The 17175-nt window shown below is 41.4% G+C and overlaps 1 protein-coding gene across 1 annotated transcript in view; it reads left to right on the top strand.

Annotated features, from left to right (window-relative positions):
* SOX6 (SRY-box transcription factor 6) overlaps positions 1-17175 on the top strand; it is a 379449-nt gene that overhangs the window by 359945 nt on the left and 2329 nt on the right. The window contains exons 14-15 of the mRNA XM_038764241.1: positions 4480-4713; positions 7328-7544. Of these exons, the coding sequence (XP_038620169.1) occupies positions 4480-4713; positions 7328-7544 (451 nt within the window). The remainder of the gene's footprint in view (positions 1-4479; positions 4714-7327; positions 7545-17175) is intronic.

Genomic DNA, 17175 nt, shown 5'->3' with positions numbered 1-17175 from the left:
GCCATTAGGACATCAAAATCCTATGGCTTTTTGAAAGAAAAAAAAAGGAATTCTGGCCAAGCTATCAATTCTGAAACCAAACTCACGTTTTGGCAGTGAAACATGAATGAAAAGTTCGAGGAGGATCTCCCAGTCATAGCAGAAAGACAGACAGCTGTCATCCTATCCCACAACTTAGAACACTACACCCCCTACTGAGTTAAGATGGATTTGGGAGGGATAAACATTGATGCAGAGATCCTACTAGAATGAAAACCCCCTCTTCTTGTCCTAATTTTTTCATTTCCTCTTCTCGAGTTCCATAATTTTCTTTATTTTGTTTCTGGTGCACTCATCATTTTATCTATTAGCACAAACAAGGCACTATCAAATATAGCTCAGAGCTCCTACCAAAATTTCACATGCAAGTAGAAAAGCTTTTCAATTTGATGGGCAGGTTGAAGTAGCTCTGAAACTACTTGTAGTATGAAATACCATGATTGTCTAGAGTTTGAACATGCAATGAAACATTTTTCATTTTGGTTTTGCTTTTCTCCTGAAGTATTTAGTTATAGCTTAAGTGAATACTGAAGAATTTCTGCCCTTCACAGTAATTCTTTTCATAAATAGGATCATTTTCTCTAATTTAAACTGGGCTAAATATTATCCTGCCATTCTGAGGTGCTGAGAGAGGTGGATTGACTGCTGAATGTCATTCCCCCCCAGGCTCTTTGCCACAGGCTTTTGACTCTGTTGGAGTATCCGAGGGTAGAACCGAAATTCAATTTCTGTGGGTTGAGGGAGCGAGGGGTTAGGCAATAACCTTCAACAGCAACAACACAGTGGGTCTACTGAGACAGGGAGCCCATGTAGGACAGGGACTAAATCCAACCTGATTAATTTGTTTCTCTCCCAGCTCTTAGAACAGTGTTTGACCCATAGTAAGCACTCAACAAATACCACAGTTATTATTGTGTCTTACGTGGGGCAACTTGATTACCCTGTATCTATCCCAGTGCTTAGAACAGTGCTTGGCACGTAGTAAGCACTAACAAAGCCATCATCATCATCATTATTATTATTATTATTGTTACATACCCAGATTTCAAAAGACCTGGTCCCGAGGTCAGGGACTTTATTGGCTAAGGGGTACTCTGAGATTTTCTTAACCTCTAGAGGTAACCCTGGAGCCAGAAGTCCCTCTTAGAAAAAGCATTGGACCCCTTGTCACCAGCTGTAGAGGTTAATCTGGCCTTCCTATGAAACACTTACTACACTGCTTTGCACACAGTAAGTGCTCAGTAAATGCCATTGATTTATTGATTGCAGTGAGAGGCCTGATGAGGAGGCTTTTGTGGTGAAGAAGTCACTTTCTCCTCTTTAACGTCCTTTCTCATGTAAATATTAAAACTGAACCATTCATGGGGCTAACCCCAGTTGGTAGACTCATAGTTATTATTGTGGTCTTTGTTAAGCACTGACTATGTGTTTTATGCTGCTCTAAAATCTGGGGTAGATATAATCTAATCAGTTAATGATAATCCTTTCCTATTCTTTCCAAGGGAAGCAGTGTGGCCTCTTGGAAAGAGGACAGTCCTGGGAGTCAAAGGACCTGGGATCTAATCCCAGCTCTGCCCCTTACCTCTGTGTGACCTTGGGCAAGTCACATCACTCCTCTGGGCCTCAGTTCCCTAATCTGCAAAATGGGGATTCAGGACCTGTTCTCACTCCTACTTAGACTGTGAGCCCCATGTGGGATCATCTTCTATCTTCCCCAGTGTTTAGTAGAATGCTTGGCACAGAGCATGGGCCTGGGAGTCAGAAGGACCTGGCTCCTAACCCTGACTATGCCACTTGTCTGCTGCTAGACCTTGGGCAAGTCATTTATCTTCTCCATGCCTCAGTTATCTCATCTGTAAATTGGGATTAAGTCTGGGAGCCTAATGTGGGACAGGGACTGTATCCAACCTGATTAGTACCCCAGTGTTTAGAACAGTGTTTGACGCATAGCAAGCGCTTAATGAATATCATTATTATTATTATTATTATTGTGGTGAGTGCTTAAGCAAATACAGTTGTTATCATTAAGTCCACCAAAAAGTTTAAATCTCGCTCCCTACTTTCTCTGGTCAGGGATGGGTGGAGAAAGAGGGACAGTTAAGAAGAAACCTCAAATGGTAAACACCTGTAGCCCAGTAGTTCACACAGAATAATATTGAAATGTTTTTTCATCTGCTATTCCCCACAGACTTGTCTCCTTTTATATGTAGGCATGCAAGTATATAAATTGCTGAATCGGTGTCAGTTGTAAAGTAATGGCATGGAGGGCATCATAAATTACCACGGTGATCCTCTGGAGAAGACACTGTCGTATCTGAATGAGTGTTTCGCTTCCAGAGTAATGTATGCCTTCATCTGGGTCCCTTGTTGATGGATATTGTCAGCTTGAAGCTACACTACATTTCACTGCACAATAAACATGGCTGTCAAAGCCATATAAAGTGAAATCAATTTATCCTGTATGGTCAGTGCATTTTCAATGAAATTAATGTACTGTGGGTATGGTGGCAAAAAGGTAGCATATTAGTTATGCATTCTGTGCTCCAAGACTTTTCATGTTAAAAGTCAGCTGCTTACCCAGTAAGGCCAAAAAGAAAAAAGAAAAAAGAAGTGTTTCTAAATATGTAGTTTTGCAAGTTATTCTGAAGCTTTCTTTTCTAGAGAGAATGAAAATTCAAAATCATAGGCAATATTTGCCTTTCTTCCTAGCTTTTGTTTAAAGTAAATGATGGCCGTGTTAACAAATAATAATGCCCACTGTTTTGTTCATTTATCACCAGGCTTAGAACCATATTTCTGTTAATCAAAGCTTAACAGAATGAGAAAGAGAGGATGAGAAAGAGAGAATGAGAAAGAAAGATTTAACATGACATATTGCTTCTGGGCTTAAGGATGAGAGCCCAAAAATGACTTGGGTTTTAGGTTGCACTAATATTTTGCATCTGATTTTACCAGGGCAGATACTCTGGTTTAAAACAGTAAAAGCTTTGATTTACCAGATAATACTACTACTGTAGCATATTAGTGAACCGAGATTTTTCCTCTGCCATGATTCAGTGTAAGCTGCATAGCCAAATACAACACATACAAGTATGGTCAATCAGTGGTATTTATTGAGCACTTACTGTGTTCAGAGCACTGTACTAAGTCCTCACGAAAGTAAAGTACAACAGCCAATCAATCAATCGTATTTACTGAGTGCTTACTGTGTGCAGAACACTGAACTAAGCGCTTGTGAGAGTACAGTGTAACAATAAAACAGACACATTCCCCACCCACAGTGAACTCAGAGTCCTCGAGGGGGCAACAGATACTAATATAAATTAATAAACAGAGTTGCTAGACATGATCACTGCCCACAAGGGGCTTCCAGCCTATGGGTGTTCACCATGTGGTACTGAAACTAGATTGAGAATCTCAACATTAAGGGGAAGTCTGGGGTGTCAGTAAAACGTGGTTTGCCTGCCAGAGAGAAGCAGCGTGGCCTAATGGAAAGAACATGGGCCTGGAGTCAGCGGTCTGGGGTTCTAATTCCAGCTCTACCACTTGTCTGCTGTGTGACCTTGGGCAAGTTGCTTCACTTCTCTGTGCCTCAGTTACCTCATCTGTAAAATGAGGATTAAGACTGTGAACTCTATGTGGGGCAGGGACTGTATCCAACCTGAGTAACCTGTAGCTGCCCAGCACTTAATACAATGCCAGGCCCATAGGAAGCACTTACTAATAACCATAAATAAAAAGAGAGAGAAAGCACTGCATTTCAGAGCTTGTGCCATTGACATAGATGCTAAAGAGATGGTCCAGAAATCCCTTACAAAAAGCATATTCTTTGGTCAGTAGAATTCAGATCATCCAAGCCACGTAGGTTGTTTTTCTTTTTTTTAATGAATGTATGGCTTGTGTGTGGGTTTGGTTTGAGATGAATATTTCTCTTTCTCATGTATGAAAATGCTACTCTTTGGGTTGAAAACAGATGAATGCTGATTTTGTTCTAGGATCGTGGCAGGTAAACCGAGAGGAAAGTAATGTCAGTGTGGATGGATTCAAATGCAGAATACATCAAGGGAGGATGAGTGTGGTCCAGCAAAGTACATCAGAATTGGGAAAGATATAATATGTATTGTTAGAACTTCTGAGTAAGAGCGACTGTCATTAGTCATTCATTCATTCAGTCGTATTTATTGAGTGCTTACTGTGTGCAAAGCACTGTACTAAGCGCATAGGAGAGTACAGTGTACCAATCAATAGACACATTCCTTGCCCACAACGAGCATCAGTGGCATGATCTTTCAAAACCGTTTCATCCTTCAGAGAGATTTGGAAGGTGGCGAAAGGGGAAGAAAGAAGGGAAAGCAGTCGAGCCAGACAAAGCTCGGGTTTCCATGATGCAGATAATAATGCTTTACACCCATCTTGTTTCTTCCTGCCCCGATATTCCAGGAAGTAAAGCAATGAATGGCTCTGCAGCTAAACTACAGCAGTATTATTGTTGGCCAACAGGAGGCGCCACTGTGGCTGAAGCTCGAGTCTACAGGGATGCCCGAGGCCGAGCCAGCAGTGAACCACACATCAAGCGACCAATGAATGCTTTCATGGTTTGGGCAAAGGACGAACGGAGGAAAATTCTGCAGGCCTTCCCTGACATGCATAACTCCAATATTAGCAAAATTCTAGGTAAGTGTTGAAACCACCCACCTGCCCTGGGTTTGCTGGGGAGGGAAATCGGGCAGAGCAGGGACCACCCTTGGGTCAGTAATTAGTTGGAAACAGGCCACTTGAGCAAGTTTTGCCCTTTCCCTTTTAGAGTCTCTGGACTTGAAGCAATAGTCACCAGTTGATCAGTAGGTCTATCATATTTATTATAGTGCTTAGTGTGTGCAGGGCACTGTACTAAGCGTTTGAAGAAATTCGGTACAACAATAAATAGACACATTCCCTGCCCACAACGAATTTAAAGTCTAGAACCAGGGTAATAGCTCTGTCAGAGACAACACTACTGACACATCTGACAGTGTGTTGGTGTCTGCTATTGGTATTTGGACGACGGCCGTAGCTGGAGTTTTTGAGAACTCTTGGAGATGGATTTTCATTTTTCTTTTAATTTTTTGGTGGGGTTGTGAGAGGGGAGGGGGTTTAACCTCAGAGCGTTCACAGACCTTCTAAAAGTGTTCTGCTAGAGTAATTCCAGGAAACACACCCCAGGGCAGCAGGTCATCAGGAACCAATTTAAGAACATGGGAACGGCTGGGAAATTTGGGGAGTTCAGAACTGTGGTTCTGACTGTTGCTCTAAAAACTTGAAAAGTGCCATTGCATTTGTTTAGTCAGATACGACTAGTTGGAATTTCCTAGCCACGACCTGAGGAGATTACCTATGAGGCAGAATGATTCTCTACTTCATCCTGGATGAAATTATTTTCAAATACTATTCTAAACTATTAGAATGTGCTAAACTATTGGGAGTTCTTCTCTTTGGAACAATTCTGTTCTACACATTGACTACAACATGTGGCATTACAATCTCCTTGTTTTCCTTTAAAAAGGAACAAAAAATCAAATACTGTTAGTGTTTAAATTGTCATAATGTGTCAAAGTCTCAAAGGAAGCAGTTTAAGAATCCCCCCAAATTAGAGCATTAAACTGTGGTTTAATTTTTTAATCTATTTTTTCAAAAGAAATAGATATTTAACCTGAATAAAATATCTGAGATCTATACAAATAGATGTGTTTTGCCATTGTGTAAATAGATTGCTCGATTCTGAGCCATTGTGAGTTACTGACCTCTCGAGAATTAGAAACACACATAAGAACAAGTGGTGAAAATACGAAAACCTATATTTGTTCCTTTAGCCTTTGAAGTTACAGAGGTTTCAATACAATTCACGAGGAACTCTGGAAAAAAAATCACATTTCAACTGTGATAGGCCTCGTATTGACTGCGTTTTTAACCCAAATAGTCTTCATAATGCATTTGTTATTTCTTTCATAAGCAAAAGACATTTTAGACATCAATGATTCTCTGTCCTAAAACCGATATCTAGTTTGGAAGGTCTCATATTTTTGTCTGCCATTTTAGCAGCGCCATGAATAGGCTTTCAGTTTTGAATAAAACCTGCCCTGTTCCATTTTTGGCAGCTGCGGAGAATCCATATTATTTGTGTGCATTCTGTGAAAAAAACTATTAAGAGTATAGTGACTGTATTCATTAAAATGTAAACTTTCAGCATAAATATTTCAGGAGTGCCAGAAATATGCTCTCTGTTAAATGTGGAATTAACCTGTCAGGAGTTGGTCTGCCACAAAGATGAATATCTGCGTCAAACATCTGTCCAACTTATCTAGGACAATATGCAAGGAGCGTAGACTGGAGAGGATATTAAAATTGACAGCGTACATATCTGGATGCAGAAACTATCTATACGACTTTTCCATTTGTTGATGGATGAAATATCATGGTGAAAGAATAGCTGTGATCGGCATCCATCGCAGCTGTAACCGTTTTATTCACCAGCGAGGCGCAAAAATGTGATTTGCTACATTTAAAAAAAACACATCCCTCTCCCTTCAAGTGTTTAGCTATTTCTTTATAAACAATATTAGAGATGTGAATACTTTTCCCTCATCCTGTATAAACTGTATTAAATTTTTAGTACTTTTATTGGTGTGGCTTTGAATGAGCGTTTACAAAACTTGCAAGCAGGATATATAATTGCAACTGGGCTTTCCGGTTCTTAAAATGTAACTTCCTAAGTAGAGTTCAGCTCTTTTAATTACATTTGTCCAGGGGAAGACACTACGCACAATAGTTTTGGGGTTGTTTTTTAAGAAGGCTAGGATGTCAACATCTGCCAACAGGATTTCAAATAGTCACTTGAGCGAAGAAGCCTAGAATGCGGTACTCACCGGTTCAGAGCTCTTCCTAAATTTCCACTGAGACACAGAAAAGTACAAATCCTTGCTATGATAGATTTGGAAGTTGAGTCCTTAAAAACTATGGACTTAGTTTGCTTACCTTCCCAGAGGACAGGCTCTGTTTGGAAATGAGCAGAAGTTCTGATTGATGGAATGACTAGAGTCCAAAGGTCACTGTATCAGCCCCAGAATTCTTCCTTGTGCTCAGATTAGCATTTCTTCAAATGCACTTGGGAACCTAAGGAGCGGGAAAGGAGCTAGAAGGTGACATAGTACGCATAGGCGAGTGGGGTGGTGGACATGAGCTTTGACTTTGGCGTCCATAGAGTGCCTCATTTCTGACACGTGTACACTCAAAAGTTATTTTCTGTGCCCAGGCTCTCGCTGGAAATCTATGTCAAACCAAGAGAAGCAACCGTATTATGAAGAGCAGGCCCGGCTAAGCAAGATCCACTTAGAGAAATATCCGAACTACAAATACAAGCCCCGACCCAAACGCACCTGCATTGTTGATGGCAAAAAGCTACGCATTGGCGAGTACAAGCAGCTGATGAGGTCTCGGAGACAGGAGATGAGACAGTTCTTTACTGTAGGGTAAGTACCTGTAGCTACAGGTCTCTGAGTTTTCACTTCTCTCTTTGTTTTCTGTATGGGCCCAGCCCTGGATTCCAACACAGGTGTGAATCCCACAAAAGCCATTGGGAGGTTTGTCAAGCACGTAATTAGACCATATATTGAGTGTTTACTCTGTACTACTACTCTGGGCACTGTACTAAGCACCTGGGAGAGTACAATATAACAGAATTAGTAGACCCGTCCTTTGAGAAGCCTTCCCTGACTAAGCGCTCCTCTCCTCTTCTCCCACTCCCTTCTATGCCGCTCTTACTTGCTCCTTTATTCATCCTCCCTCCCATTCCCCAGCACATATGTATATATCTGTATATATCTGCAGTTTATTTATTGATATGAATGTCTGTTTCCCCCTGTAGCCCATGAGCTCATTGAGAGCAGGAATGTGTTTATTTATTTTTATAATGTACTCTCCCAGGCAGTTAGTACAGTACTTTGGACACAGTAAGCTCTCAATAGATGCGATTGAATGAATGAATGAATGAATGAATGTTCTTTGCCCTCAATGAGCATACAGTCAGAGGGGAGTACAGAGGTAAATATAAAGAAATAAATTTCGGTTAAGTACATCAGTACTTTGGAGATGAGGGTGGGGTGAATAAAGGCTGCAAATCCAAGTGGAAGGGTGACTCAGAAGGGAATAGAAGGAGAAGAAATGAGGGCTTATTCTGGGAAGCCCTCTTGGAGGCAATGTGCTTGGCACATAGTAAGCACTTAACAAATACCATTATTATTATTATTATTGTTATTATTATTATAAGACTTTGAACATGAGGAAAGTGACAGTCTTTCAGAAATGAAGAGGGTGTGTGTTCCAGGCCAGAGGCAGGATGTGGGTGAGAGGTTGGTGGTGAGATGGATGAGGTTGAGGTACCACAAATAGGTTGGCATTAGAGGAGGGAAGTATGCCAGCATCTTTGAGGGTAAGGATCGGGTCTACAGACTCAGTTATATTGTACTCTCTCATGCGCTTAGTACAGTGCTCCACACATGATAAGGATCCCTTCGAAACCATCAATTGATTGATGGATATGTTGTCTCCATGCTTAAAGCTGCAGCGTTTCCCAGCATCAGCCTTTAGATCTATTGGGTCAGCTAACTCACAGTGGAGTCGTCCCTTGCATTGTCTCACATTAATCTAAGGCGCTCCGTGCCCACACACAATAAATGCTTCTAGGAGTTAAAATAAAAGGCTTCCCCAAATCTCCCGGAAGCCTTCCAGATTCTCAGTGCCCTGTTCCTCTCTCTAATCACAATAGTCTGGTTTTTTTGTGGGTTGCATCACTGGATAATTGACCTTGACGTCTGTTAGGGACCTCTCTTTTGGCAGGGTTTTCCCAACTCCTGTTGCAGTCAGTTATTTTGTGGTGGAGGCAGCAACAATGTGGATTTTCTTGCTCAGAGGAGGAATGAGACCTGTTTTTGATATCTTGAAGTATGATTTTATGTCATTCTGGTTCAAAACTAAGTAATAGATTTCTGGTCTAAATTTTGACTTGGCTGACTGACTGTCTGCTCTTAGAAAGGCTGTTTACTCACAGCAGAGGTTGGCAAAATGACCGGGCATATTCAACTGGTTGCCGATCCCCCCGATCCACTGAAATCAAAGGAGCACGGCTTTTACACCCCAGGAGGAATCTGGCAAGGGAGTGAGTGCCAGTGAAACAGTCACATTTGCAAGTTTTTGCGGCATCATGGAGGCAGATCAGGGATGTAATTTCAGGGGAATGACAGGAGAAATTAGAATAGAAGAGAAAGTGGCAAGTTAATTGTCTCCCCCACAAGGCAGATTTAAACCTTGAGGCAGTGCCCAATGAAGAAGAAGATTCCACTTAAATGTAATGCAAATGAGATTCCTCATGGGAGTGGCTCTTTTGCTCATAGGAATGGAACACAAAACTCAAACAACAGGACTCTCAGAAGCAGAGAAGCATGGGATGGGTTAGTATCTGAGAAATATATGTTAGGCAACACCGAAACAATAATTGGAATCAGTAAACACACAAAGATAATTGGCCTAACAGACCATGTCAGACAAGAAGCACCAGTAACTCATAGTTATGTCTTTAATTTGTGATTTATTATTTGGATCCCTAAAATTGGGCTCCTCATCAAATCATCCTTAAGTGATGGTATAATAAAATAACTTCAGGAAAACTAGTGAAACTCTTTAAAAATGAAAAGAACAGTGATTAATTAAATATGAATAAAAGAATTCAGCATAGTTTACATGATAATCAGTTATCCTTCTGCCCTGTAGCAAAACTGAGTCATACTGGATCATGAAAGGCAGATAATAATAATAATAATAATGATAGCATTTATTAAGTGCAAAGCACTGTTCTAAGCGCTGGGGAGGTTACAAGGTGAACAGGTTGTCCCACGGGGGGCTCACAGTCTTCATCCCCATTTTACAGAAGAGGGAACTGAGGCACAGAGAAGTGAAGTGACTTGCCCAAAGTCACACAGCTAAAAAGTGACGGAGCCAGGATTTGAACCCATGGCCTCTGACTCCCGAGCCCGGGCTCTTGCCACTGAGCCACGCTGCTTCGCAGATAATTCCAGAAACTGGAAAGAACCTAGGTCTTTGCTCATTCATTAAATGTATCGTCTTATGAAGAGATGGTGGAGAGAGGATTAATTTAGTTCTGAAGACTTTTTAATATAATAATAATAATAATAATAATAATAATGGTATTTGTTAAGCACTTACTATGTGCCAGGCACTGTGCTAAACACTGGGGTGGATACAACCAAATCGGGTTGGACACAGTCCCTGTGCCACATAGGGCTCACAGTCTCAATCCCCATTTTCCAGAGGAGGTAACTGAGGCCCAGAGAAGTAAAGTGACTTGCCCAAGGTCACACAGGAGACAAGTGGCTGGATCCTGGATTGGAACCCATAACCTTCTGACTCCCAGGCCCGACCTCTCTCCACTATGCCATACTGCTTCCCTATGGTATTCATGGCATTTATGGTGTTCAAGGGAGTTCATTCAGTAGGATCATTTTTGACCCGTTAACAAAAATCCAGTGTGAGCTCTGTGGTTGACCTTCTACAACACCGGGTTGCCTTAGTAGTATCCCACATGTCCACTGACTGCCCATCTCCTGCCTTTCTGATACTAAGAAGCATCACGGCCTAGCGGAAAGAACACAAGCCTGGGAGTCAGAGCATTTGGGTTCTAATCCCGTCTCCACCACCTGTCCGATGTGTGGCTTTGGGCAAATCACTTAACTTCACTAGGTCTCAGTTCCCTCATCTTGTAAAATGGAGATTAAAATCATATTTAGATTGCGAACACTTTGTGGACATGGACTGTATCCAACCTGATTATCTCGAATTTACCCCAGAGCTTGCACTCAGTTAAGTGCTTAACAAATACCACCATTACCATTTATTATTACCAGGCAGTCGTTTTTCTGCGACACTCTGTACTGGCTCCTTGCTTTAATCGTGTTCCACTAAAAGTGGTTTCTGGGGCAATTTTCTACTTCCTGTTAATAGTTATGGTTAGATGAATAATTGAATAAATATTTTTAAGTGATCTTCGTTGCATATAAAGGTGCTAAGAGAATAGGAAAGAAAAACCACAAAATATGAAGGTCACTTTGGTCTTTTTGATGTGAGAGAAAGGCTAATGTCAATTTTCAGACATTTACTGAGGAGACCCTCTAGTTATGCTAAATGGCGTCACATTTAAAGTTTGTGTCTTAACCCTAGGGCCATTAAGTAAAGTCTTTTTAATGTTCATAAGTACCAAATGCAAGAGTATCTTAGCCTACTGTTTTGAATACGACTCTGATACAGTATTATCCTACTGTAGTAAGAGTTTAAGGAAAACACAAGATGGACACTGTTCTATGATTACTGTTATTCGATTCTTTACAAAAATAAGGGGAGTAATACATAGGCATTTTTCATATGGCCACACATTTAGCGTTAGCCAATTTGAAAACTCTAAAGCAAATCCTTCTGAGAAGTCAGCAAACAATAGGGATTTTCCAATCTTAGTTCCAAAAGGCAAAAGGTCGACTCCTCTCCAGAAAAATTCTCATAACTTTTCACCTCCTACCAAGTTTCCATCGACTCCCATTCTTATTGCTTATTTTCCAGTGCATTCTAAGAGAACTCATGGGTGTTTATTTAAGGGAGCAGCATTTTTTTATCATGTTTGTTAAGCACTCACTATGTGTCAAACGCTATTCTAAGCACTGGGATAAGTACAGGTTAATCAGGGCAGACACAGTCTCTGTCCCACATGGGGCTTACAGTGTAAGTAGGCGGGAGATCAGGTATTCCTATTTTAGAGTTGAGGAAACTGAGGCACAGAGAGTTTAAGTGACTTGCCCAACATCACCCAGCAAGCAGTTGGCAGAGCTGGGGTTAGAACTCAGCTCCTTCTGACTCTCAGGCCCAGGCTCTCTCCACTAGGCTACACTGCATTTTATTTTGATCCCTTCAGTTTCTTTGCACGTCACATTCCTATTCTATCTCCACTTGCTTGTGAGTTCTCTGACATTCTATCTGCAATATGTTTGGTATCCTACAAGCTTGGACAGAAAGATGAAGGCAAGTTTTAGGGAAGTTATTTCTGATTGACTCTAGAAACTTGAAGGGGCCACTTAGCAGAAGATTCCTATTTTATATAAATATGGTTCTTACCTTTTCCTGGGCCTGGAAGAGTGAACATGGCTTCTGTCCAAGCAAGGCCTCATGAAATCTCCAGAACTGAGTTTGTCACACCTTCACCAGAGAGGGGGAGCCCAGAAGGGGAAGTGGGCACGGAGCATTGATAGTGATGGCTGTCTCATTCTCTTGTTAGCGATAGCAGAAATCGTAGTTATGAAGGGATTTACTAAGCATGCCTAATGCTGAGGTAGATAAAATAAAATCAGGTGAGTCACAGTCCCTGCCCCATGTGGACATGAGACTTGTCCCATGTGTCCCTTGGACTGAAAGGGAAGAAAAACAGGTGTTTTATCCCCATTTCAGCAATGAGGGAACCGAGGAAGAGAAAAGTAACTTTCCCAAAGTCTCTCAGAAAGCAAGTAGTGGAGTAAGGATTAGAGCCTATGTTTCCTGACTCCCAACTCTGTGCTCTTTCCGCCAGGCCAAGCTGTTTTACATTGGTGCTCTTTTCATCACCATGATCCATCCCTAAAACTCACTTCCTGATCATCTTAACTGGATAATGATTGATTCTTACTGCTTAAAGTCTTTTCCTGCAACACCACCTCCTTAAATTCCTTCAGTCCTAGTTTATGTGGCCCTAGACAAGATTAGCCTTCTAGTAATTTCTAGTAATATTCAGCAGAGGATGATGGGTAGGTGGCATACTGACAATGTCAGGAGTATCATAGGATTTCAAGGACAAAGGTAAGGTTTAATAATTATGGCATGTGTTAAGTGCTTAAGTGCCAGGCACCATACTAATCACTGGGGTAGATACAAGCAAATCAGGTTGGACACAGTCCCTGTCCCACTTGGGACTCACACTCTCAATCTCCATTTTACAGATGAGGTAACTGAAGATTCCTATTTTATATAGATATGGTTCTTACCTTTTCCTGGTCCTGGAAGAGTGAACATGGCTTCTCTCCAAGCAAGGCCTCATGAAATCTCCAGAACTGAGTTTGTCTCACCATCACCAGAGAGGGGGAGCCCAGAAAGGGGAGTGGGCACGGAACATTGACAGTGATGGCTGTCTCATTCTCTTGTTAGCAAGAGAAGTGAAGTGACTTGCCCAAGGTCACACAGCAAACAGGTGGCCGTGTCGGGATTAGAACTCATGACCTTCTTACTCCCAGGCCTGTGCTCTGTCGACTTTCCCATGCTGTTTCCACTCTACTCACCCTTGAAATGTCTAACAGAAAGAATAGAAATATTTAAAACATCCAGCCTGTTTTCTCAAGCTCCCTAGGCAGCTTAGAAACCTGCCAGACCAGAAAGGGAATTAGAGTTATATTTTCATCCAGGAGAGATCTCATCCCACTTCTGTCCATTTTTCATTCTGCTCATGTCTTTTTTTGCCCCCCCACTGGTATTTTTAAGCTCTTACTATGTGCCAAAGCAGAGCACTGTACTAAGTGCTTCAGAGAGTACAGTACATCAGAGTTGGTAGACACAGTTCCTGCTGACAAGGAGTTGGCAGTCCAGAGGGGGAGACAGATGTTAATTTAATAAATAAATTAAGGATTTATACGTAAGTGCTGTGGGACTGATGGAAGGGTGAGTAAAGGGTACAAATCCAAGTGCAATCCAAATCCAATTGTTAGCTTTATGATAGCCTTAATGAAATTGAGGACTCTAATAATAATGATGATGATGATGATGATAATGATAATAGTATTTATTAAGCATTTGCAATGTGTCAAACACTGTTCTAAGCATTGGAGTAGTACAAGTTAATCAGGCACAGTCCCTATCCCATATGAGGCTTACAGTCTAAGTATGAGAACAGGTGTTGGATCCCCATTTTACAGTGGAGGTTACTGAGGCACGAAGAAGTTAAGAGACTTACCCAAAGTCATACAACAGTCAAGTGGCAGATCCAAGATTAGAACCCAGGTCCTCTGACTTCCAGGCCCATGATCTTTCCACTAGGTCCGACTGCTTCCCTAATAATTGTGGTGTATGTTAAAATGCTTCCCTTGTGCATAGCAATACACTAAGCACTGAAGTAGATATTGAGGCTGTGAGCCCACTGTTGGGTAGGGACCGTCTCTATATGTTGCCAACTTGTACTTCCCAAGCGCTTAGTACAGTGCTCTGCACACAGTAAGCGCTCAATAAATACAATTGATTGATTGAGGCAGGCTAGTTCCTGTTCCTCATTGGACTCACAGTTTTAAGAAAGAGGAAGACTAAGTATTCATTCCCCATTTTACAGATGAAGAAACTGAGGCAGAGTCTCTTAGGCCAGGACATAGTAGAACTGGACCCTTGGTCCTTTTGGAGATATCAAGGAGCCTGAATGCTCCTTCCTAAAAAAACTTACCATCACTTACGATTAGGTGTCGAGCAACTATTGTCCTTCAAAAAGAATGTTTCTCATTAGGAGGGTTCAAGCTCACTAGTTCCTCTATGGTCTAGAATATCATTTCATTATTTAACCTATTCTATCAGTCTTAAAAAAACTGGAGCTTAAAAAAAATTCAGTTGATGACTGAGTTTCAACACATCCTTTCTCTTGGCTTGAGAAGTTATTTTTTTTTTCCTGGATAAGGTAGGAAAACGGACAACTTCTCCCTTATAAAGACCTTGAGAGTATGTGGGACTATGTTTTTGCATTTATGTTCTACAGTTGGGTCGGTGTGTGAAAGTCAGCTTACATGGTCATGCTTTGAAAAATGATGAGAGCCTGTGAAATGGGTTAATGTTTCTGAGAAAGCATTTCTGCCCTATTTTCTCATTGCGTGATCAAGGCAAAAATATTTTTATCGCAATTATCTGAATTCAGTAAAGCCCAATGAGGCATTCACTGTCTCGGGCAGGTTAGCGTGAAATTTAATTTGTGCTAATTTGCCCAAAACTGGGGAAGTATTTAGTATACTGCTTAGGGTATTTGGTGTTCTGAGAGGGAAACTGGCATTTCATAAAATGTTTCTCAAGTTTGCTTAGGCTTATTTTTCTCTAACACTTGCCCCCTTTCAACTACTGTATCAAGATATTGCCATGTGATTCCAGAGCAACTGAATCAATATGGGGCTGTGTACTAAGTTGACAGGCTGGAGAAATTCTGGAATTTATCAACCCTGAAGCATGTCTAAAGAAACACGCCTGGGTATCCACTCAACCTCTCCTGGGTGGACAGGCAATGCTCATTCAGGGAAGAATTTCTTAGGCCAGTTAGATTCGAATGAAAACCAGACAACAGGTTTTGGTGTTCTGCTCCACAGGTTGGTACTTGAATCGAAGGCTTGCCAGTAAGCTGCCTACCTTCTGGATGTGTGGAGGAAAAATTGGAAGGGTGTCCTTTTTAGCATTTGAGAATGACATTTACCTCAGAACTATCACGACTGAGTTAAAATATAATATTAAAAATAATGGCGGTGTTGGTTGAGCACTCGTTACGTGCCAAGCACTGTACTAAGCACTGGGGCAGATACAAAATCATCAGGTAATCCCTCCTATGAAATCAGTGGAAAAACTACAGTCGTATCTATCATAATGTATGTTTTCACTCCCCATTTTATCTAGAATGCAGTTAGAGAATTGAGGAAAATTCAACCTATAAAATCTAGCCTGTTTGGATACAAGGCCTGTTTGAGAAGTAGCACTGGTTAGCGAAAATTGCCCCAGACTAAAAGTCAGGAGACCTGGATTCTAATCTTGGTTCTGCCACTTGCCTGCTGTGTGACTTTGGACAAGTCCCTTAACTCTTCTGTGCCTCATTTTCCTTATCTGTAAAATGAGGATTAATGCCTATTCTCTCTCACCCTTAGGCTATGAGCTCCATGTGGGATAGGGACTGTGTCTGATCTGCTTATATTCTGTACACCCCAAAGTTTATTACAGTGCTTGGCCCATAGTAAGAGCTTAACAGATGCAATAACAATAATTATTATTGCTAAGGGGAGTGCAGGGGGATGCTTGCACTGAGAATAGGGAGTGTAAAGGAAATTGCAACATATCCCTCTCATGGCTTGAAAGGATTTGGTACTAAGTACTTAGTCTGATGCTTGGCACACAGTTACTGCTTAGCAGATACAGGAAGCAGCATGGCCTAGTGGACAGAGCTTGGGCCTGAGAGTCAGAGGACTAGGTTCTAATCCTGGCTCTGGCACTTACCTGCTGGGTGACTTTGGGCAAGTCACTTAACTACTGTGTGCCTCCGTTCCCTCATCTGTAAAATGAGGATTGAGACTGTGAGCCCCTGTATTTACTCCAGTGCTTAGAACAGTGCTTGGTATATAGTAAGCACTTAACAAATATCACAATTATTAATTATTATTTAATACCACTATTATTACTATCATCATCATCATCATTATCATGACAAGTCTGTAGCAGCTTGGCGACAGTATCTGCCATGCTTGTTCTCACTGGCATTTCAAAGAAATGTCTTTTAAAGGCATTGAAAGAAAAGTCTTCTAAATTCAGTCGAAGTTTATGAAGGAGAGATCAAGTGCCACCTATCTTTAGAATACTACTCCAAAGCTGTACACCTTGCTAGCTACAGGTAGCAAGGGACAGCCCAGATTGCAAAGATTCAGAATGTCCTGGGAATGTTTTGGGCATGGAGGAAACTTTCATCTGCAGAGAATTGTGTCAAGAGGAGTATTTGATTAGAAGGAAGGAAATTGCCGTTAGATAGCTGCAAAGAGATGCTGAAGCTGCATAATGTTTTGAGTCTCAGATGGATAGAGAATGCACGTTCGACATAAAGAATAGAGGTGACCCATTTCAGCAAGGTGAAAGCACTGTAAAGTTGAGTTCTATGCCTGTTGCCTGCTTCTTAGGAACCATTTAAACTTCGTGTTAACATGGCTTAGCAATCAGAGTAGCCAAGCTGCACACAGCCACAAGCCCTATGGTAAAGGAACTTGAGGAGTGTCAAATGGTGATTTTGTTTAACTTGTGCTTCAGCTT

The sequence above is a fragment of the Tachyglossus aculeatus genome, chromosome 22 (genome assembly GCF_015852505.1).
Source record: "Tachyglossus aculeatus isolate mTacAcu1 chromosome 22, mTacAcu1.pri, whole genome shotgun sequence".
Lineage (NCBI taxonomy): Eukaryota > Metazoa > Chordata > Mammalia > Monotremata > Tachyglossidae > Tachyglossus > Tachyglossus aculeatus.
The sequence above is the reverse complement of the archived record's forward strand: the minus strand, read 5'-3'. Positions and strand labels throughout refer to the sequence as shown.